This window comes from Mauremys mutica, chromosome 3, assembly GCF_020497125.1.
Source record: "Mauremys mutica isolate MM-2020 ecotype Southern chromosome 3, ASM2049712v1, whole genome shotgun sequence".
Classification (NCBI taxonomy): domain Eukaryota; kingdom Metazoa; phylum Chordata; order Testudines; family Geoemydidae; genus Mauremys; species Mauremys mutica.
The window spans coordinates 56,354,783-56,379,316 of NC_059074.1; the positions used below are offsets into that span (position 1 = coordinate 56,354,783).

Here is a 24,534-nt window from a genome sequence, read left to right on the forward strand (position 1 = left end):
AAGGAAGGACACACCTCTAGGGAATAGTTTTTCTCAGCATAGCCAGCAGAGAAAAAAAAACTTTTTCTAACCCTGAAAACTGCTTCAAAACTGCCTTTTCCTCAAGCTGCCTGTTCAAGCAACAAGAAAGAAAAACTGCTTCCAACAAAGCCTGCTGGAAAACTTAATTTCCTCCAGCCAACCTGGCTGAAGATTTCTTCTAACAATACCAGTTAGAAAACCTGTGTGTGTTTGGCTTCGGGGTCTCTGTGCCTCCAAACCTGCAGTCCTGCTTTAGGAGAAGAGAATAGCCCTGCAAGAAACTGAAAATGCTTTTAACCCTGAAACTGCCTCAGAGTGCCTTTGGTAGAAAAGCCGTGCCTTTATCAATGGGTCCAAAACACCGCTGCTCACCATGTCATGGTCTACACCCTCACTTGAAACTGGGGGGTTTCAAAGTGAGGACCAGCATGTATTCCCCCACCCTAAAATCCTAGGGTAGGTCTCCTTGTCGCTGCCACCAGTCAGGTTAAAGTGTCTGACACACTGCCTGTCCCCCAAGCTTCCCCTGGGGAACCCAGATTCAAACCCCTTGAATCTCACCAGAGAGAGAGAGAAACAGCCAGTTCCCCTCCTCCCCCTCTTCCTTCTCTCCAGCCTGCTCTGGAGAGATATACACCGAGTCAAATCCTTGACTCAACACAAAGAGGGACTCACTTCCCCCCTCCCCTTCCCTAGTCCTGGAAAGAGATACCTGATTCAAACTGCTTGAATCAAACCCAGGAGGACTGTCTCTTTCCCCCCTCCCCTTCCCCTGAATTTCCACAAGAGAAGGAATTAACCAAGTCCAAAGAAAAGAGAATTTATTAAAGAATAAAAAGAAAATACAGAATCTCTATGAGCCCAAGCTGGACATTCATAGGGTATAACCTTATCAATCTCTGGAGAGAATTCCCCCTCCCCCTTTCTCAGTAAAAGCAATATCAGCAAACAGGAATAAAGCATTTCCTTTAGCAAACACACAATTGCAAATATAGAAATCAAATCATAAGACTAATTCGCCTTTCTAATTAATACTCACTATTAATTAGTAGAAACTACTCCAGGAGAACTTGGAGACATGACTGTCCTCTCTTAGAGCCAAAAAGAGTTCTCTGAGCAAAACAGGGAACACAGACAAAGGCTTCCCTCCACAGAGATTTGAAAAAATCTTGTCTCTGATTGGTCCTCTGGTCAGGTGGTCACCAGGTACTGCATGTTAACCCTTTACAGGTAGAAGAGACCTTAACCCTGATCTGTTTATTTATGACACTGTGATCAACCAACACTCCGAGGTCGTCCTCCTCCTCTGTTACTTCCAGCTGATACGTCACCAGCTTATAACCAAAATTCTTGTGATTACTCCCTAAATGCATGACCTTTCACTTTTCACTATTAAATTTCATCCTATTACTTTTACTCCAGTTTACAAGGTCATACAGATCTTCCTGTATGATATTCCAGTCCTTCTCTGTATTGGCAATACCTCCCAGCTTTGTGTCATCCGCAAATTTTATTAGAACATTCCCACTTTTTGTGCCAAGGTCAGTAATAAGATTGGATTTTTCCAAATAAGATTGGTCCCAAAACCGATCCCTGAGGAACTCCACTAGTAACCTCCCTCCAACCTGACAGTTCACCTTTCAGTACAACCCATTGTAGTCTCTCCTTTAACCAGTTCCTTTCCACCTTTCAATTTTCATATTGATCCCCAACTTTTCCAATTTAGTTAATAATTCCCCATGTGGAACCGTATCAAATGCCTTACTGAAATATCATGTGGTTCTACAGGAAAGCATTTACACCTATTTATGGTTTATTAAATTAGGTGGTTGTTTTTGTGGATTTTTAAAATTCCCTTTTGATGATTCAGGAGAAATTAGAGGTTTTTTGGAAGGATTAGAATAAAGTGTGGGGAATAGTTTGAAATACAGATTTTGGAAACATTCTTTGTATAGGGCAAAATGTAGAAAAAGAAAATAGGAGGGCATCACTAAAGGAACAGAAAGGTTTGAGGTCCAATCCTATAAGATACTGAGCATTGCCTTCCATTGAAATCAGTAAGAGTTTCAGGTGGTGATCACCTCCCAGGACTTGCACTGAGCAGAGTACATGCTGTGGGGCCAAGTTTCCAATTGTGTTACAAACTTGAGGCACAGACCATGCTGCTGAATAGCTCCTTTTGTTGTGCAAGTCTTCTGAGTGAACTTACGCTCAATTTTACAAACCTGGGCTAATATATTTTTTCATTTAGTTTTGACACGCTGTAGTTCAACTTTCTGATCTTAACCAGTATTTCCTCTAATTCTTTTTTCCTATGAGAAGAATGAATTACCGCCAGAATTCAAGTTAAAAACCTATGAGCCTAGTTTCTCATTCCATTTGCTTCTTCATTCACATATTTTCTTTCTTCCATTTATTAACTAATTTCTCTCCTCATTTATATCATACCCATCATTTATCACTTTCTTTCCAAGACACACATTCTTTCCCTTTTGCTTTTCCCCCCTCTCTCTCTCTCTCTCTCTCTCTCTCACTCTTCTTCTCCCCGATACCCCACATTATCCTATTCCTCACTTTCGTTGTACGATGGGTGATGGAGATATCTATCGTTATATATACATATAATATATTTAATACCCTTCCAGTCCATAAAGTCAACTAAAAAGGCATGTGATACAATGGTGAATGGCACAGTAGAAACAGATTGTAAAGGGGTTAAAGCAAGGGTAAGAAAAGCCTTTGGGGAAATAAGCAGTATTCAGCACTAATTGCTACTTTTCTTTGTCATCTTCATGACTGAAAACCAGGCTTTCTTTTTACAAAGCTCTTTACTTACCAGTGACTTATCTGATTTAATTTATTTTCGTTCTGAAAACTGTTCAACCAAAATTGCATACTAAACTCCAAGGAAGCATGTTATCATTGGTATAAAGCAAATGATGCCAGTATACCATCTTCCCCCAAACAGTTTTTATGTTTATTGCTATTGGCAATCTTCACATCTTTATATGTTGGTTCACATCCTTTAACTTCTGTCATTTATTTTCTAGAATTGTATGAAATGGCTGAAAGATGCTAATTGAATATGCTTATAAAAAAATCCAAGTCAACATGCTAAGAGAGGTGCTTCTAGTAGTCAACAGAACTTTATCACTTAAAAAAAAAGTTACCCAGCCTTAGTGTGTAAATTGTTATATAGTATCAGCTACCTACTTTTATTACATTTTTTGGTACCTGATGATTTGAACATGATGAATTTCTTTGAATATGCAGAGGTTGCCATAGAAACTAAATCTCGAAGTAAAAAAGTGAAGATATGAAGCATTACTAATTCTGAAGAAATTATGCCACTAATTGTGAAATGAAAAGAGATGCACAGTTCCATTTATTTTTGAGAAGCATATAATTTAAGCATGTCTAATGTAGTTTTGTAAGAAAGCCTCTAGTGTGGATATACAGTAGACAATAAATCAAACCAAAGAACAAAGAGCTGAAATGATCACAGTGTTTTTGTAAGAACAAGTTCTTCATTTTTCTAAAAACTCATAACATACTTAATTGTATTCCCCAAATTTAGCCTCCTTATCCCTCTTTAATACTTGTACTCAATTTCATATGTAACAACCATGTAATGGATTTCCTTGCTCAAAACAAGCAGTGTATTTTCTTTCTTTGTCATATCATTTTAAATAATCAGGGATATTTTCTAGAACAAATTACAAAAAATAAATAATAAAGTTCCATGAACTTTTTTAAATCCTGCAGACAGTTATTGCTTTCTGGTTTATATGTTTTAAGTAACTTAGAACTTCTAAAAACAGTAGGGAGAGGTTTCTCTTAGCAAAGCAATACTGGGTAACTTTCTCTACACTCAGATTTTATTGTGGGATATCAGGACAGATGATAATGAGGAGATACTGTCATTCCGGGGTCCCAAGTTGGGCATGTATTATATTCTGAGCTGTGCTTTTATTATAATTCTCATTTTCCTAACAGAGTCAAGTTCCCCTACAGCTTTAATATACAAATTTTTATTGTATACCTTTCCCTCACCTTCCATGTGTTGCTTCCTGTGTGTTTGTACAGTGCCTGGCACAAGTGGGGGCCTATTCTGGGCATTACTGTTGTATAAATAAAAAATAATCCTAATAATTGTATAGGGCAGGTCTCAACTCCAGCCAGAGGCAAAGTGGCAGCAGGCCTCACTGGTGCTTTTTGAGTCTCGCTGCTGCAGAGCTGGGAGGAGCAAGCAGGCTGCTTGAAGGTAAATGGAGTGGCTTTTTGGGGTGTGGAATTATTCTGTTGTGATATCGAGTAAGAGAGGGGTAATTCTTGTGTACCAAGCAAAACTCTTCCTTCACATTTTTCCTTAAGATGTATTACTCTTTTGAAGCCTTTTTTCACTGACCTCTGAACTTGAACTTGAAGGTGTTTTACAGCAGACAACAGCCCCAGTATTCTAACTTTAAGCAGGAAATCAAACATGTCTCACTTTTGGCAACCTGTTCCTTCCACCCTACGTTGGTAAGAACTCCATATAGCTTTTCTCCTTCTGTGGCCTTCTGTCCTGCCTGCTGAGAGAGCAGGAGGATCAACCACTCCATTTACCTTCAATCTTTGCTTCACTCCTCCTTTGCCCTCCTGCTGCTTTGCATGTTAGCACAGTTGCTCTGAGAAATGAGTTAGTATTGAGAGGAGAAACTGGAGCAGAGGTAAAGATTAGTAATGTTGCCACAATACACATGCATGAGAGACATGGAATAGAGACAGATTCTCCATGATGAGGAAAAGAGGATGAGTTAAAAAATCTCAAATGGATGGAGAAAGAGAGTGAGAACTTGAGAGCAAAAACTTTAGAAGATGGGGTGAGATGCCTTAGAGGAGAAAAAGAGAGGAATGATTCAGAACTGAAGGGGAGGAGAAATAGAGAAGTTTGCAGGGGGAGAAAATTGAAGCACCTGAAGACACTAAAGAGGAAGCAGGCCTGTCATCTTTTCCCATCCTGAAAACACTGGAAAAGGAAGCGGGCCTTTCTGCCTTCCTCTGGAGACTTCAAGGATACAAGAAATGAGGAGGCACCAAGGTTTGTTAGGGAGAGAGGTTAATTTGAAAGGCTTCAGAGAGGTGACGTTCCAAAGGTTAAGATGAGCATCCCAACTTGCCTGAAGGCTCCAACTGAAATGGGGGTACCATTGTGCTAGGTTCTGTCCATGCACTAATAGGAGACAGTCCTTTTCCTGAAGAGCTTACAATTTAAATTGCATACAAAAAAAGCTAGGAAATACAATTAAAATTGATTGTGTAGACTGCATTCAATGCCTTGGTGTATATGCATTGTAATAATCTTATCCATCATCACAGAAAAGAACATCTGTTTTCTTTTTGTAACCCTCTGTCTCATTCACTGTCCCTCCTGTACACTGAATGAGGAAGCAGTCCTGTAGAATACAACTTTTAGATAATGTTTTCACCTCTTAGCTCAGAGAGCCGATAGTACATAATTGTAACAAGGACTGTATCAATAATGCATATGTTCAAAGGGGCTGAATTAAGGTTGCACAAGCAGCCTTAATTCAGCCAATTTCTAGCTTCTGAATGCTTGACTTTGCTACCTGAATATTCTTTTAAGGTAGTTTTGTTAATGTAATTTCTAGGTGTATTAAAAACAAATTGAAAGAACAAACTTTCTATCCTATGGAAGCGCATTGACCACCCCTTCCCCATGTGGTTCTCCCACGGGGCTGATGTAAATGTTGAATTGCACTGGGCCTAGTGCCGATCCCTCTGGAATCCCACTAGAAAACTAGAAAACCGGATGACTGGGCATGGAAGTGGCAGATGTACTTCAATGTAGATAAGTGCAAAGTAATGCACATTGGAAAACATAATCCCAACTATACATACAAAATCATGGGGTCTAAATTAGCTGGTATCACTCAAGAAAGAGATCTTGGAGTCTTCGTGGATAGTTCTCTGAAAACATCTGCTCAATGTGGTGCAGCAGTTAAAAAAGCTAACAGAATGTCAAGAGCCGTTAGGAAAGAGAGAGATAATAAAATAGAAAATATCATAATGCCACTATATAAATCTGTGCTATGCCCACCCTTTGAATACTGCATGGACTTTTGGTTGCCTCATCTCAGAAAAGATATATTAGGATTTGGAAAGGTGCAGAGAAGAGCAACAAAAATGATTAGGTGGGTGAAACAGCTTCCATTTAAGGAGAGATTAAAAAGACTGGGATTATGCATTTTAGAAAAGAGATGACTAAGGGGGGATATGACAGAGGTCTAAAAATCATGAATGGTATGTAGAACATGAATAGGGAAATGCTGTTTACCCCTTCACATAACCCACGAACCAGGGGTCACCCAACGAAATTAATAGGCAGCATTTTTTTTAAAACAAACAAAAGAAAGCACTACTTCACACAGTGCAGTCAACCTGTGGAACTCAGTGCAATGGGATGTGAAGGCAAAAGGTATAAATGAGTTCAAAAATAATTAGATAAATTCAGAGGATAGGTTCATCATTGGGTATAAGGCAAGGTGGTCAGGGATGCAACTTCATGCTTTGGGTGTCCCTAAAACTCCAACTGCCAGAAGCATAAGGCACTGGCCACTGTCAAAGACAGGATACTGGGCTAGATGGACCATTGGTCTGATGCAGTATGGTCATTCTTATCCTCTTATATGTTGAATTTGGCCTTACGAGCAATCTCTTTCTAAAAAATTGTATACTTACAACCTTTTTTTTTTTTTCAAGGTGTCTTTCTTTAGCTAGGCCAGCCACTTGACATATCGCTCATTAATCATATATATTAGCTAGAGTAGTTGAGTCTTTAAAACCCAACTGCCTACTCTCTCCATAGGGACTAGTTCTTGTTTTCAAAATGTGATGACATATGCTTTAAGATGCTGCTAATTAGCCCTTTCCCTTGAAAATTCATCCTGACATGTTTCAAGTACATTTTCTCCCTCATACTTGAGTATGGGATCATTAAATTATTAATTCTCTTTCATAAGGCTTGTAGGATTCCCTGCATAATGCTACTTGTTTATATCTTAAAATATTTAATAATCCTGCAGCTTATTCTAGACACTAACGTTACTTGCATTTCTCCTGAAGAATTCTGTTCTTAAAGTTGAATAGATTATATTATGATACAGTAGAGAGCTACAGTCGAGATTAATGTTTTTAGTATTTATTAGTATTGCAGTAGTGCCAAAAGGCACCAGTCCAGTCAGAATTGGAGCCTAGTCATGTCGGGCACTATACAAACACATGGGAAGACACGCACAGTCTGCTCTGAAGAGTTTACATTCTGATTTAAGACAAAACTTGACAGCTTTGACAAACTAGAGGAACAAGCTCAAGAGTAAAATAAGTTCACGGGGTACATTCTCTTGCTGTGTGCACAACCTGAGAGTTCTGAAGCATATAACATGTTGGTTGGTTGGTTTTTTGGTGTGTTTTTTTTCTTTTGCCTGTGACCTACCAATCACTAGTTGGCTGATTAATTGGCAACAAAAGTGAGTCTTCAGTAAGAGAAGGAAGTGAAATGCAAATTATTCCAGAGAAGACATTCCATGAATAAAGGGAGGTATGGATGTAAACTTTACATAGTTACTTCATAGATAATGTTCACTACATTGAATTACTAGCAAAAATATATGCCAGTACCAACAACATGCCAGCAATAATTTCAGTTACAATTATTTGTGAATTATTTTATATTATTTAATGGAGATTGATCTGGATAGTGGTATATAGTCAGTTAGTATCATGCCTTCCTTTCTTCTAATTTAGCTTACAGAATATTGGATATTTCATTTTAGTTAGGAAGAGCAAGTTTATGATGATTTTTCTTATTTTCTCATATGAGCAGTTCCATAATCCAGATATTAACACTCTTGTGAGTTTAACTACTCGGTGAAAATTGTGAATTTCACTCTAAATGTAACAGTTGCTAAATAAGATGGGTATATGGAGTGTTGTGCTAAGCAACTTTTTATTGTGAGCCCAGATATAGTCTGTCTGGTGCCTCCATGCAGGGAAGTTAGGGGGGCAAAAAGCAACCTTTTACTCCCTTGTGCCAACAATCTGCATTGTGACCAGCACTGCAGAGAGGAGCTAAGATTCCCTATGGCTGCTAATTCCTTCTTCCACATGGGTAGGTGAGGAGTGGATAGGGTCTTGGCACTCCCACCCACACAGTAAGAAGACAGCACACAAGGGGATCTTTGCTTCTCCCTTCTGGAGTGAAAGAGGGACTAGGAAGCAGATTATGATTGAGTCACAATCTGTTTCTGGCCTGATCCTGGGGAAAAGACTTTACCCCAGGGCTTGGGGAAAAGCTTGTAATTTTTTTTTTTAAAGTATCTTAAATCAATAAAAGAGCTATCTTTCTATAATTATTCTTTTCTCCCAGATATTGCTTAGGCTTTCAGATGGTCATAGAAGGATTTAAACAACAATTATAGATCAATTATAACAGTATAACAGTTTTAAGAAAAGTCTTGTATCTGTTGGAGAGGCAGGGGAAGACTGATTTTTATGCCCCCAGGAATGGCTACTTCTTCATTTCAGAAATAAATTCTGAAAATATTTTTGTAAAGCAGTGGTGTGAGTACATTATGAGTGACTTAATATTATTGCATTCTTTTAGTAGTCTTAGTGTCTTAAAGGCTCTCTATGTTTATAGTTCTAATGAGCTGAGAGTAGTTATAAAATTCATTGTTTTTAGTGCACATTGTTTATTAAAAAAAAACAATTTGATTAAAATGTTTCACATTAATGAACAGATGTTCACTTTTACAAATTCTGTAAAGAAAACAAATTTTAAAAAAATCAGTTATAAAAGGAAACAAGCACTTGACAAACATAAACCTTGCATTCCTAGAATATTTCCCCTCGTATTAATATGTTCATCTCCTTCCGGTCCTTTAATGTTGAGTGTACCGCAGATGTTCTTGTAGCCATATAGTCTCTTGTACACTTGACATAAACCATTGTCTGTTAAACTAATTGTAGAATATAGAGTAGGAGAAAGTATACTGTTGGTCTCAATGGGCAGTGACTAATGAATGGCAAAGCAAAAACAGAACCAAAAAAGCTATTTCTCTTTCTGATTTTTTTCATGTAAATGATTTCAAAAAGGTTTGCCACCCGCTCTTGTTTTAATTTTGCAACATCCATCACAAATTATATTTCAGCTCATGTAAAAAAAAGAAACATTTAGCTCCCAGAATATTCTGGTTTTTCCTATGTAATTAACACTCCATTCACAGTTGTGTATGTCAATCAAAATCCTGCCTTCTTTCCTTTAACACTTCCTTGATACTTTGTTTAGACTGTTCTAAGTGTCGTCCTCAATACACCCTAAATATGTACAACCAGGAACAGGGACATGCTTTAAAGAAGTTGACAGTATGTTGGTCCTAATAACTCAGAGGAGCTATTTAAAAAGATGATCCATTGTATGGTTATTTTGTATTTAGGACATATTTCTGTCTATATTCTTTGGGGATATATATGATTACTGTTTTTCAAATAAAGCTGATAAACATTAGCTTATATTTACACTTGTAAAGTAGAGATAAGCCCAAACAAAACCACAGACCTCTACACCCCTGAACTTTCAGGAAGTATGGAACCAGATTGGAACCTAGTCCCTAACATCACCCTGTGAAGGGTCAAAGGAAAACTTTCAGGTCCAAACACTTTTAGGAAAGTTTTAGATCTGGACCCAAATCCAAATGCTACTTCTCAGGCCCATCTCTATACATCATTTATCATGTATTTAAATAATCTATTCAGTTATGTGATATTCTAGCAATGTCAATTTGTGACACTCATTCAGAATCTACAAGGATTTTCATTTTGAAAATTTTTGAATGTTTTCGGAATAATGTTCCTATTTTACTCTTGCAAAAAACCACATTTGTATGTACACACACAAAATGGCAGGCACAAATCAAATATTTTCTGGCTAAATCAGGTACTTACAAATAAATTGGATGCATTTGTAAATTGTTAACTTATACCTTTTTGCATGTATATTTACCCCATATCCAAGGGCAAAAATGGGTTTTATGGCCACAAATATGTGTATTTTTGCCATAGCAACTTGACATTAGTTGTCAGCAGTTATTGTGTCTAAAAATGCTACAAATTTAAATTTTACAATCAAGATTTAAGCTTGTAAGTTGTTTCATTTTTAGTCTGTTTGTCAAAAACAGAATTACTGCATTTGTTCACTCAGAGCCTGCCCTCTGTCTATTGAAGTCAGTAGAAATACTCCCATTGACTTGGATCATGCCTTAGTTAGGTATTTGTGTGACTGGTATTTACAGGCACAAATGCATGTTTTATACACAGAGGTAGTAACTGCATAAACAAGGAGCATTTTTGCAAATCAAGTTCTGTATCCCCTCTCGCTCCTCACCCTCCAAAAATCGATGTAGCCTTTGTAAGACACAGGAATGCACGCACTCTAAAAAAAACTTCTGTTTGGTTAACTTCTTCCTCAATTTCTCCTATGCATCCCCATTGATTTTGAGGCAGCATTTGGCTAAATTATTGCAGGTGTATGTGCAGAATGCAAGGAAAGGCATTGGTGGCCTTAGTTTTTAAACTCCTGTGAATTAAGTAATAATTCTGAGCCCTTTTTTGCCTTCATATATGTCTGCAGTAACCTTGCTGAAGTCACTTTAAGGTGGATGTGTATCAGAAAGCAGCATATGGTTCTTTGTGTTTCAGAATAAAAAGTTACCAATAATAAGAATATATTCATATATATAATTGTATAAAATAGGTGAAATATTGAGGTTAGCTAGTGTTTATTGCAAATAGAAAAAAAAATTCACTGTTAAGTTTTGGTATTCTGGATAAGTATTATTGAAATTCATACTGGGTCTTAATACTCATTCACAGCTTACACTGCAATGGCTCCAGCTCATAAATGTGTACTGAGAAAAATGCTTGAAACATAACTAAACTCTTTCCATATAAAGGATCAATAATACAAAATCTACACTATTGCCATTCCATATTCATAGCATAAATCGTAATGGTTCTAATGGAGTTTAGAATAACACATCAAACTGAGATTAATCTTAATGGGTCGTTGACATGATTTCAGTTTCAACCACAACATTCTTAGCTTGTTAGTAACATAGGACTATGGGGGAAGAAACCCCAAGGAATGAAACCTCAAAAATATCTCTAATTAAATGTTATCAGTTTGACTTAAATCAACAAAAAATTTCCTTTCCATCAGCCATAAAGAAACCTTTGATTATAAGCTAAGTAATGGGTGTTTTAGCATAACAATTCAAGACCATATGTGAAATACATAAACTTTGAAATGATACCGGTAGATGTATGACTGCTCAAAGATTTTAGTCCACTCTCTTCCGGTCTTGGGTTCCTGTATAACTGCTTAGCTCTTGAAATTGAGGTTTAGCTGTTTGTGAATCTGAGTAGGTGACAAATGACTTAAGTAATGGAGATCAATAAGTAAGACACACATATTTCAGTTCACTAGTGACACAGCTGAAAATCAGCTTTGAGAAATAGGGTGCTGGGTATATGTTAAATTGGTTATGTTCAACCTGTACAATTATTATATGGCTTATGGTGACAGCTGCATTATAGTTTTACATCCCAGACCATTGAGCGATCAAATAAAATGTAATTTATTTGGACATTATCAAGATGATGGGTTTGTTATATGTTACTTCCCTACCAATATGCTTTCACTCTTGAAACCTAGCTGGAAAAATGTGCCAGTAAAAATTATTGTGATGCAAATACATTGTTTCCCATAGTTAAGAACTTTTCTGAGGCAATAAGTTCTTATCAATGCTGCAATAAATGGTAAAAAAGTATTTCCGTTTTGGATAGCTTTTGATCTTTTTGTTAATAAACAGTACAAACAATCTTGCTTTTACAGATTATTTTATTCCAAATCAATCCTCAGATGTAATATTTATAAATGTCTGGGGTTTTTTTGTTGTTGTTTCCAGGGAAGGCGAGGTAAACCAGGACTCCCTGGTAAACCAGGATCACCAGGACCTCCGGTGAGTAACCAGCAAGGAAAGTGGGAAATTCTCACTTCAGTCAAGAACTGGTGTATACTTTGTTAGCATTTTTGTAGCAGCTTACCTGAGGATAGCTTTAAATGAACACAATGGATCTTTGTTCTCTCTGCAATATCAGGCAGTTACAACTCTCAACCTTTTGATAGAACAAAGGTAAAGAATTGGATCCTAAATAAGAGAAGCTAAAAAGGAAAAACAAGATCCCACACTGCTGTCTAACAGTTCAGAGAGGGGCTGGCTGAAAATGCTAACTATGGATATTATGCATTCATTCAGTTTACCAAATGTATGATGCTGTATTTAAGATCAGATAATTTCTTTCTCAGAGGGATAATTTGAAAGATGAAGGACTGTGTGATGAGCTTGCCAACTGAATGGTGTAGAGGATTATACCCAATACTGGATTGAGCACTCAACTGTAGATCAAATGAGTTTACAGAAGAATAAAAAAGATTAAGAAATACAAAACTATATGAAAGGATTTATAATATGCAGCACTAAAGGTTTTAGCTCAGATCTGAGAGTTTGGGTTTTATTAGAGATACATGATTTGGAATTTGAGCTCAGGCTTGGGTTTGTCTTGCTTCAGGGCTTCTCTGGGCAGTAACAAATGTGATCTTTGAGAGAATAAGATTTGATAAGAGTTGTGACATTATATACTGTTTACTATATTGTAAAAATGCCATCACACGCAAATGCATGAAAGATGTTAAGAGCTAGGTGTGTACTTCTTAATAAGGTAAACTTATAGTCAACGAGTTGAAAGGTTCTTTTCTTAAAGTGTATTTGTCTTGTGAAACTCACTGTCTGCAAGCAGTTCTTCAACTGTTTCACCCTGTGGATCACTCCATAAAATATAAATCCACCATTGGACCACTGCCTCTTGCCCTACTGCACAGTTTTCATAATGTTCCATTCTGTGACTCATCAGGAAGGACTCTGTGAACAAAAGGTTACATCTGAGCCATAGTCTGAGAATCCCTGGTCTATACTAATGGTTAGGATTAAACAAAAGTGTCATTGTTATAATCAAATTTTTGTGCTGGTTAAACATTAGTAATATTCCCAGTTTCAAACCACATTTTGACAGTTTTCAGCCTTCACTGGAATAGGTGATATCCATCAATCCATATTTCAGAATCCTTATTTCTAGAAATGTTCTTGCTGGACATAGTGAAGGGAAGCTGTCAGGGGTAGGTGAGTAAATTGGAATAGATGGTTCCTGCACTTATCTAAGAAGAAACAAAAGATCACACATTCTGTCACTGGCAATTTCTTTAATTTTTTCTAAGAAAATATTTTCAGAAAGCAAAACAGGTGGTGGTGGTCATTCATTGTATGTAAAAATAAGTAGATATTAATTCATCTTCATACAGCCATCCTGAAGCCTCACTTGGAGTCCTGTGTACAGTTTGTGGTTCCTTGTGATAGAGACACCGTACACTGGAGGGAATCCAAACAAGGATAATGGAACGATAAAGTAGTGATGTAGAACCCTATTGAACACAAATGCCAAACATGATCTGTTTAAATATCAAGATAACAGGTGTCAATCTTAGGCCTTGTCTGTCCACGTTTTTTGTATCCGTATAATATGTTAGGTAGGGTTATCATGTTTTACATATCTAGTTATCATAGTACAATCTCTAATGTGGACTTAGTTGTACTGGTATAGTTTATTCCCCTTCCATATGGCAATAACAGTATCAGTATAAACACACGTACACCAATATAACTGCATCCACAATAAGATGATTGTACCACTTTAACTATACTGGTACAACTAATTCCACATTAGAGATTGTACTAAAATATCTATAGAGGTACTACTTTTGTGAATAGACAAGGCTATAGGGTGCTTTTTTAATTCCTTCTTTCTTTTCCACTCCCTTTCTTTTCCACTCCCTTTTTTGCTTCTGTCATTTCTCTTCCCATTCAATCTATCTCAGTCTGCTATCTTGCTCTTCCATTGGCCCTTCCTATGCTGGACATTAAATGGAAGTAGCTGCTTCTTTCACATGGACACATTGGCTCCCCCTACTTTTGGCCTTACCTCTCCACAGTCCAGAGCACAGCACAGTTAGCACACATGCCCATAGGTTTGCTATCAGAAGATTAGCAACTATGATTTATGAAGAGCTTAAGGGAGCTCAGCATGTAAAGCCTGGACTCTACAGGAAAAATGAGAAGAGAGATATGAGATCACCACCCATAAGTACTTCAGAAAGAATAAGATAAAAATGAGTAATTATTTAAAGTGGCTAAAACACAGATTGGGTATATGAAATTAATGTAGGAACATTTAAATTTGATAGTAAGAAAACATTTTCAACTGTTAAAATATTAAAAGGGCAAAAACTTCAATAAGGAGAGTTCTGAGCCAGCAACACTGAAGGCTAGACTCGATAAAATCTTTAGGGGGTTTGGTGTAGAAGACACTCCTAAAGTAGTACAGGGTAATAGGCTAGCGGGACCAAATTCAAGTGACGTATACAGACTATAAGTGTACACTGGTAAGCGATGTGAGTGTTAGACTGTCTAAATGAGTGTTATTTGTATATCTGAAGAGCCAGAAGGTATAAATTATGCCAGTTTATACTTTCTTTACACCCTCTTGTGAATCTAGCCTGATGACTCTTAGCTCTCTTATCTGTGGCTCACTAATTTGTTCAACACCTAAATTCTGTTGTTATTTTTATAAAATCTATATTTGTAGTGAGTTCATATTCCCTTACAACCTACTATACAGTCTTGATTAAGAACTATGTCAATACCAGAAAGGCAAATCATTACATTTTTTAGCTGGAGTATTGAATAAAGAGACATTTTCTGCTCATCCCCTTTCAGGTGTCTTTCTTTTTTGCTTCATGTATTCTCTGGGGTAAATCTAGCTTCCATTGAAGTCAATGAGAATTTCTATTAATGGGTTATAAAAGAAGATTTTTGTCATTTTATTTCCCCCAGTTGATATTCTGTTTTCCCCTTTGAGTATTTTTAAAGGGTTTATTAAACAGTGTGTAGTTGTAAAATGTATTATTCACTCCTGGTGCAGAATTCTTGATTTTGGTCCTTGCTCTCTGATATTGTTTTTGAGTATTGTTCCATTATTTCAGTATTAGACAGCTGAGCTGTGTGCTCATACTTGTCACACTTCAATGCATAACAATTTATGCTGAAAACAGTAAAGCCAAGAAGCTGCTTAAATAGAACAGCAGCTCCCTCTAGTGTTTATTTGTTAATTTCTCCCCTTTTAAATGATTGAGAATTATATAAGGCTCTACAGTTAAATACAGTATGCCTTTGTTACTTGAGAAGTTTCCAAATAGTATGACTCCGAAGCCAAAAACCATTCACCTTTCACATGCATTTCATATCTTTTTCTTGCTTGCTTAACAAACATTTCTGTTGAAAGGAAGGCCATCTCTCACTAACTGTGCTCTCCCTCTGCTTCAGTCTTTGTTGAATTAAAAATGCTCAATTTGTGATACTAAAGTGGGCATTATCATAGCAAAACCTGTGAGGTCATAAGCACAGGATTATAACTTCATTGCAGAAGTAAGCTGTTAAGAGCTTTCTCCTGCAGTACCTGCTAACAGAAATATCTGCAGGAACCAGCAACACAAAAGGAGATGCTGGCAAAGTATATTTCTTTGTGTAAAATTATTCTGTTTTAAATCTTGTTCCAGCAAGAAATTTCTCTTGAATACTTGAAGTAGTTTTGAGGGAGAGTGTAGAGGGAACTGAGTGCTGTATTTATATATGCTGTCAGCCTAATCCTGCATTGGCCCAACCCTGCAGTCCTTAGATAAACTCCTTTTAATTTCAATTAATGTTTCATCTGCCTAAAGGATTGCAGGATCATAGTGTATGTATTTGCACATATTGATTAATTCTAACATATTTTTTCAGGCTTCAGAAATAAAAATATCCTATGGATATTCTATGGATCTCAGGGCCATTATGAGGGTTAGATTGTTAATGTTTGCAAACCCTTTTGCAGATGAAACACAAATGTGTTCGTGGTAGAAATGTGCTATGATGACAATATTTGCAGGAGAAACTGACCTATCATATTTGACTCATGGCAATAATTATCACTTTATCTCATCATAACCACAGAATGACAATATATGTTTAAAAATCTGTTAAGAATTGTAAAATGGAAACACCATCATTTAATAATATGCATTGTCGCATGTCCTGCTCGGGTCATAGTTCCAGACTATACAGCTGCTAGGGACATTGTTGACATTCCAGTGTCACCTTGTGGGTCATTGGAATACTGAAAGACATCCTTACAGAACACATCAGGCAGCTAGTGAAATCCATCTAATGATCAAAAAGCTTTACACTGGTTTAATTTTCTGGCACTGCCCTCTTTTCCCCCCCCCCTTATAGAAGATCCTAGACATTTCTTGATTTTTTTCTTGATATGTAAGTTGAAGCAGAGAATAAAAAGGTTTCACCTGCTTTCTCATTCTGAATTGCCTTCTATGGTACTAATTCTGCAGTCTTCACTGGGACTACTTGCAAGAGTAAATGCTACTCGATGATGCAAAACTGGGCCCTGTGTTTTCTCTTAATACCACTCTGACACTTATGGCTTTAATTTGTTCAATATACCTGTCTGTTATTGGGGAAACCAGATTGTTTCAAAGCTAACAACATCACACTCTCAGAAATTAATCTTACCCTTGATATGAAGCATGCAAGCTTGTCTATCTCTCTCTATATAGTAGCTCTGCATGTTTACTTCTGTTGCCCCTCACGCTGTAAATTCACCAACCCCGTATCAACTATTAATCTGTTACTCAGATAGCCCCAATACCATAGTAACTGAACACCTCAGACAGGGAAGTACAGTTATCTCCATTTTTAAGCTAGGAAATTGAGGCACAGAGGGTATGTCTACACTGTAATAAAATACCCACAGATGACCCGTGTCAGCTGACTTGGGCTCAGGCTGCAGAGCTATAAAATTGCAGTGTAAACATTCAGGCTTGCACTAGGCCTGGACTCTGGGACCCAAGCCTGAGCCCAAACATTTACAATACAATTTTTTAGCCACACAGCCTGAGCCCCATGAGCCTGAGTCAACTGACACGGGCCAGCTGCAATGTTTTATTACAGCATATACCTAGAGAGACTGTGACTGTCCAAGGTCACAGCAGAAATCTGAGGCAGAGCAGGGAACTGAACCTTGGGTCTCCTGAGTCCCAGACTAGCATCTTAAACTCTGAATGATCTGTCCTCTTAAAACTGCTCTTCTCTGCTTTCTTTCTACCAAAACTCCCAAGATTATGGTTTTCACAGAGTCTCTATTTCACACATACTTTGGCATTGAAAACCTTCCTTAAAAACCCTCTCTGGAATCACATGATGCTTCACATCAAGGTCTCGTTCTCCTGATTGAGTCCAAGGTTTGTCTGGGAAACGGTTGTGGTTATTTATTGGTGTTATCATAGCACTTAGGAGTCCCAGTCATGGACCAAGGCACCAAACAGAACAAAAAGGCATTCCCTGCCACAAAGAGTTTACATGCTGCTACTTGCAAGTATACCTTTAGCAATACTTGTTTCTTGAAAGGTAGTCTTTATGTATGCTTTGTATTTTTTAAATTATATGGGGCTTCGTTGTTCTACATGAAACCTTTAAAAGTCTCTCTTCTTGTCCATATTCCCCATGAAGCAGTGAGTGAGTGTTCATGGACTACTTGCATTCTGTCTGTTTAATTCTCTCTCAGAATTCAGTATGTATGTCAGTGCCACCAGCCTAGTTATCTTAAGTAGCCAGCAGTTTGCCTTGGAAATCTCATTTCCTCTGCCTCAGGAAATATTGTAATTCTACCAATATTTTGAAAGTGAACAAATGTTATCAGTTAATTACAATAAACAGAAAATCAAAGCAATGGTAAGCAGAGACCATTGGTAGAGTTTCTAGCCTTGCAAGACTTTTCTCTGCCTTTAGAAGTGTATTGGAAAACTCCTGTGGTAGTGCTGAAGAATCTGGCAGTGGTTGGTCCTGTTGGTTGGTTTTTTGTTTTTTTTTGGTCTGGTTGTTTTTAAAAGACATGGTAACACATGATTTGTTTACTTTATCCAGTCATGGTAGATGTCATGCCTTTGTGGCTTTTAGCGGCTTCTCTTTGGTGTAGTTACACTGTGTCACCAGGGCTGGCCTTACCATGAGGCGAACTGAGGTGGCTGCCTCAGGTGCCAGACTGGGGGGGGGGGGTGTGCCACTAGGACCCAGAGTGTAGAAAATTGTACGTGTGTTTATACTGATACTGTTATTCCGATATGGAAGGGGAATAAACTATACCAGTACAACTAAGTCCACATTAGAGATTGTACTACGATAACTAAATATGTAAAACATGATAACCCTACCTAACATGTTATACGGATACAAAAAACGTGGCCAGACAAAGCCTAAGATTGACACCTGTTATCTTGATATTTAAACAGATCTTGTTTGGCATTTGTGTTCAATAAGGTTCTACATCACTGCTTTATCATTCCATTATCCATTGATTGTTTCCTATCTCTTGGCCTGCAAATAAACAAAAACAAATCCACATTACATCCTACCCAGCACCTGGAGTTCATAGGAGCAGACCTCAATTCCCGGATCGGATTGGCATCTCTCCCGCCCGACCAATTCAACACCATATAACTATTGGCCACAAAACTTCGCAACAGTCCCCAGGTCACTACCCGAGACTGCCTACAACTACTAGGTCACATGGCCTCGTGCACTTTCGTGGTCCAAAATCCACACCTGTATATGAGGTGCTTCCAAGCTTGGTTGGCCATGGTTTACAGACCAAATGTGCACACTCTAAACAAGCCTCTCTCCATACCTTTCAGAGTCAAAGACTCTCTAGTATGGTAGACAGTTCCCTCCAAACTCTGCTCTGGAGTCCCCTTTCTCCAGGACACTCCATCCCTCAAAATGACTACCAATGCATCCCTCACAGGGTGGGGCACACACATCTCACCACACAGTCCAGGGGCTATGATCTTCAACCAAAACCTCCCTGCACATAGATGTCCTAGAACTTAGAGCCATACGCAATGCCTGGCATCACTTCCTCCCACTAATCAGGAATCAACATGTACACATAATGACAGACAACATTGCCTGCATGTTCTGTGTAAACAGGCAGGGAAGAGCTTGCTCTCATTCACTTTGCACAGAGGCTATGAAGCTCTGGAATTGGTGCCTTGTGAACAACATCCGGATATCAGCCACCTATCTTCCCGGAGTTATGAATACCACAGCGGATGAATTAAGCAGACGCTTTCCCTGGGATCATGAATGGGAGATAAACGAGACAGTCATCCACAACATATTCCGCATTTGGGGTCACCCAACCATAGACCTTTTTGCAACTGCGAAAAACACGAAATGTCCTGAATTTTGCTCCAGAGTGGGACTGGGGAGACATTCCCTGGGAGACTTATTCATGGTCCCATAGCACCCAAACTTACTCTATGCTTTTCCCCCATACCAGTTCTCCACAGAGTTCTAACAAAGATATGAACAGATCGTGCCACGGTGATCTTGATTGCCCCGTCGTGGCCCAGACAACTGTGGTTTCCGTTCCTCACCAGAATGTCAATTCGACCACCAATTTCATTGCCCCTCACTCCGAACCTCTTATCACAGCAACATGGCCGATTTCTTCATCCCAATCTGTCCATGCTTCACCTCAAAGCCTGGTTCCTACAAAGTTCTCCCAACTAGCTTGCTCTGACCAAGTTCAAAGAGTGCTCCTACACAGCAGAACACAATCTACTTGCACCACCTATCTACAAAAGTGGAAGCGATTCACATAATGGTGTTCAGCTGAACAACTTTTTTCCACATCGGTACCTCTCCTGCTCATACTTGACTACCTATTGGACCTTAAGCAATCTGGCCTTTCTTTCAGCTCCATCAGAGTCCATTTAGCTGCTATTACAACCTTTCATGACAGAATCGACAATACCTCCATTTTTGCTCATCTGATCACCAAGCATTTCCTCAAGGGACTCCAAGCCCTATACCCAGACATTAAACCGCCTACCCCTCCGTGGGACCTTCATTTAGTATTATCCTGCCTAACTCAACAACCATTTGAGCCCCTAGTCACTTGCTCTCTTTTACACCTTTCTATGAAAACAGCATTTTTCGTGGCAATTACCTCCGCCAGATGAGCAGGAGAAATAGCAGCTCTTATGGCAGATCCACCATATACGCTATTTTTCAAGGACAAGGTTACCCTTAGATTACACCCCAAATTTCTTCCAAAGGTGCATTCCTCATTCCACATTAATGAGCAGATACACCTACCGACCACCTTTCCGAAACCACATGCAAACTCTTTCAAAGCCACAATGTATATGTTAGATGTACGCAGGGCCTTGTCCTTCTATTTGAATAGAACCAAACCTTTTAGAAACTCTTCTAGAATTTTTGTCTCGATCGCGGAGCATTCCAAAGGGACACCTATTTCTACCCAGAGACTTTCAAACTGGATTTCTGAGTGCATCCGATTGTGCTTATCAGATAAAACAAGTTACACCTCCAGCAGCTGGCATCAGAACTCACTCCACTAGATCTGTGTCTACCTCTGTGGCTTTCTTATGCAAAGTTCCCCTGGCTGACGTCTGTAAAGCGGCCACTTGGTCCACTGAACACACATTTGTTAAACACTATGCCCTTACTCAAGGCCCTCTCTCTGATACATGATTAGGCAGAGCTGTATTATCTACTGCATTCCTATCAGATCCAAAGTCCCTACCTCCTTGAGACACACTGTTTTTAAGTCACCTGAAGTGGAGCACCCACAGGGACATCTCTCTCTCGAAGAGGAGGATACTCACCCTGTGCAATAACTGACGTTCTTCAAGATGAGTGTCCCTGTGGGTGCTCCACTACCCACCCTCCTCCTCTCTACTTCGGAGTTGGGGTAGCCTCCGTTGTAGAGAAGGAACTGAGGAGACCGGCCATGCATGCGTACTATTAAAGTATACTCAGAGCGGGGGGGCAGGCTCTTCGCATGCGTAGCCGGTACGAGTACTGCTGCAAAAATCTCTGTGCGAAGATGCAGGGATGCACCAACACCTGAACTGGAGCACCCACAGGGACACTGATCTCGAAGAACGTCAGTTACTGCACAGGGTAAGTAACCTCCTCTTCCTTAAGTCTAGATGATCCAGGACTGTGGACCCACTTGAGCAGTAGCCTGAGGGACTTCTTTGTACTGCATGGGCCACAGCAAGTGAATAACATCATGTTCCCCAAAGACAATGAAAATAGAAGTTTCCATCCAACACATTACTGGCATGAAATCCCCAATTGTGACAAAGTGGAAAGGCCATGGCTTATGTACTCAAAAACCCAGAATGCTGCATACTGTTTTTGTTCCAAGCTCTTCCAGTCTAATGGTCCAGACACATTGGGTTCTGCAGGAACAAAGGACAGTAGAAATCTGGCATGCCAGGAAAAGGCAGCAAATCACCAGAGAGCATTCCATAGGTGGAAAGAGCTTGAGATGAGACTAAGTGGTCCTTTCAGTTTTACACGTCATCTGCATTTTCAGCAAACATGAGATTATTGAAAATGTCCTTTCAGTCTCACAGCACGTTGAATGGATCAATATAATTTACATTAAGTATGTTACATTGCTGACACAGCAGTAACAGAAAATTTTGGATTGATTTTCACAGGATTAGAAGTGAAAAAGTGAATTTTCAGTGCAGTCTGTCTAACCATCTAAGAAATATTTCAGAGTAATCACTTCTTTCCATACCATATTGCTTCCCCCCCATGGAAAAACATTATTTTCTGCTCATTGTAAAAGAAAAATGAGAATCTTCAGCACAAATTTGTGACACACAGGGCCGGCCCACAACATTTTGGCACCTGAAACGGGGAGCTCAAACGATGTCCCCATACCCCTGCACTTGGGCCAAAACTTTGAAAGGTCTCAATTCTGCATTCTTCCTGTTCTACTCCTCTCCTGATACTGCTCTGCTACCTACTCCAATAAAGGAGAACAAACAACTTAAAATGCCTTGTTCAAAAATTTTAAGTAACACTTAACTTTCAAACACCTGAACAGCAAATGTAACTTTTCTTGTCTGCATAGTAAACACTGGCATTTTTATCTGTTTGAATAATCAAACTGGTGCTTTCTGTGCCTTCTTGGTTGCAAAGATTTGAACTGCTTCCTGAAGGTCCACAGTCTGGGCCAGCTCATGCTCTGTTGAGATGGTTGCAAGGCCAACCAGCCTCTCCTGTGTCATTGTGCAGGGTAGATGTGTTTTTATTAACTTCAGCCTGGAGAAGCTGCGTTCTCCACTTGCAACTGATACAGGAAGTGTTAGAAGAATGTGCAGAGCAACAAAAGCATTTGGAAAGAGGGTGGTCTGTGCCAAAAAATGGAAACTTCCTTAAAATTGTGAAGCTGATGGCTGAGTTTGATGCTGTACTCCAGGAGCATCTAAGACGAGTCACCACCTAGGAAATGTACACACACCACTACCTTGGAAAAGCAATTCAAAATGAGATCATACACTTACTGCAACAAAAGTCAAACAGAAGATTGTGGCAGATCTGAAGTCAGCAAGATATTCCTCTCTTATTCTGGACTGCACACCTGACATGAGCCATATGGAACAAATGACTTCAATGGTGCATTTTGTAACAACAGAACCTAATGAAAATGTCCCTGCAATGGTTACTGTCAGAGAGCATTTTCTAGAATTTATTGACACTGATGATACTACAGGAGCTGGTATGACAAATGTGCTTCTTAAAAAGCTGGAAGATACGGGAATTGTGATAGCTGACCTGAGAGGTCAGGGCAACGATAATGGTGCCAACATGAGAGGAAAGAACAGAGGTGTGCAGACACGAATCCGAGAGTAAAAGCCTCAAGCTTTTATTGTCCCATGCAGTTCTCATTCACTGAACTTGGTGGTCAGTGATGCAGCATCAGCTTCTAGTGAGGCTGCTGAATTTTTTAATGTAATTCAAAGCATCTATGTATTTTTCTCTGCATCAACTCATCGATGGCAAATTTTGAAGCAACATCTGGGAACATCCTCTCTGGGACTGAAACCACTGAGTGCCACATGATGGGAAAGTGGAGTGGAGGCGATAAAGCCTATCAAACACCAAATTGGGAAGATAGATGATGCCATAGTTGCCATTATGGAGGATAATGTTATGACAGAAACTGTTCATGGGAGAACAGTGGCAGAGGGAAATGGAATCACCAGAAACTCCAAATTTCTGTGTGGCTTAGTGTTGTGGCATGACATACTGTTTGAAATAAATGTAGTAAGCAAAAGATTCCAAGGTGTTGACCTTGACATATCTGGAGCAATGGAACAACTGGACAAAGCAAAGTCATACCTACAGTCTTACTGGTCAGATGAGGGATATCAAAACATTCTGAAGAGTGCACAGAAGTTGGCAGAGGAACTTCACATTAAAGCTATTTTCCCACCCATTCAAGAATACAAGAGTCACCGAAGAAGAAGACATTTTGATTACGAGGCATGGGATAATCCCATAAGAGACCTCAAGCAACAATTCAAAGTTGAATTCTTTAACCAGGTGCTAGATTGTGCAATACAGTCAGTTGAAGAATGCTTCATGCAGCTCAAAGAACACAGCAGTATATTTGGGATGTTGTATGATATTCCAGAACTCCTCACTATACCTGAAGACCTACACCAGCAATGCAGAGTACTAGAGATATTGATGCGAGTGATTAAGGTGATGAACTGAAAACCCTTTCAAACCCTTTACAAGATCCTTTCAGCAGGATCAATTCCAAAGGCTGTTCTGGAATATATGTTCACAAATAAGGGCAGGTCTATACTTACCTGCCGGGTCGACACGTAGCATACGAATTCTCGGAGATCGAACTATCGCGTCTAGACGCGATAGTTCGAACTCCGAACGCGCTCCCATCGACTGCGGAACTCCACCACTGCGAACGGCGGTGGCAGAGTCGACGGGGGAGCCGCGGACTTCGATCCCGTGGCGTCTGGACAGGTGAGTACTTCAAACTAAGGTAGTTCGACTTCAGCTACGCTATTCGCGTAGCTGAAGTCGCGTACCTTAGTTCGACCCCCCACCCTAGTGTAGACCAGGCCTAAGATGACCACCCTCTTTCCAAATGCTTTTGTTGCTCTGCACATTCTTCTAACACTTCCTGTATCAGTTGCAAGTGGAGAACGCAGCTTCTCCAGGCTGAAGTTAATAAAAACACATCTACCCTGCACAATGACACAGGAGAGGCTGGTTGGCCTTGCAACCATCTCAACAGAGCATGAGCTGGCCCAGACTGTGGACCTTCAGGAAGCAGTTCAAATCTTTGCAACCAAGAAGGCACAGAAAGCACCAG

The 24,534-nt window shown here is 39.2% G+C and overlaps 1 protein-coding gene across 1 annotated transcript in view; it reads left to right on the plus strand.

Moving 5' to 3' along the window:
- Positions 1–24,534, plus strand: part of COL19A1 (collagen type XIX alpha 1 chain) — a 332,926-nt gene that overhangs the window by 200,160 nt on the left and 108,232 nt on the right. The window contains 1 exon segment of the mRNA XM_045008597.1: positions 12,051–12,104. Coding sequence (XP_044864532.1) covers positions 12,051–12,104 — 54 coding nt within the window.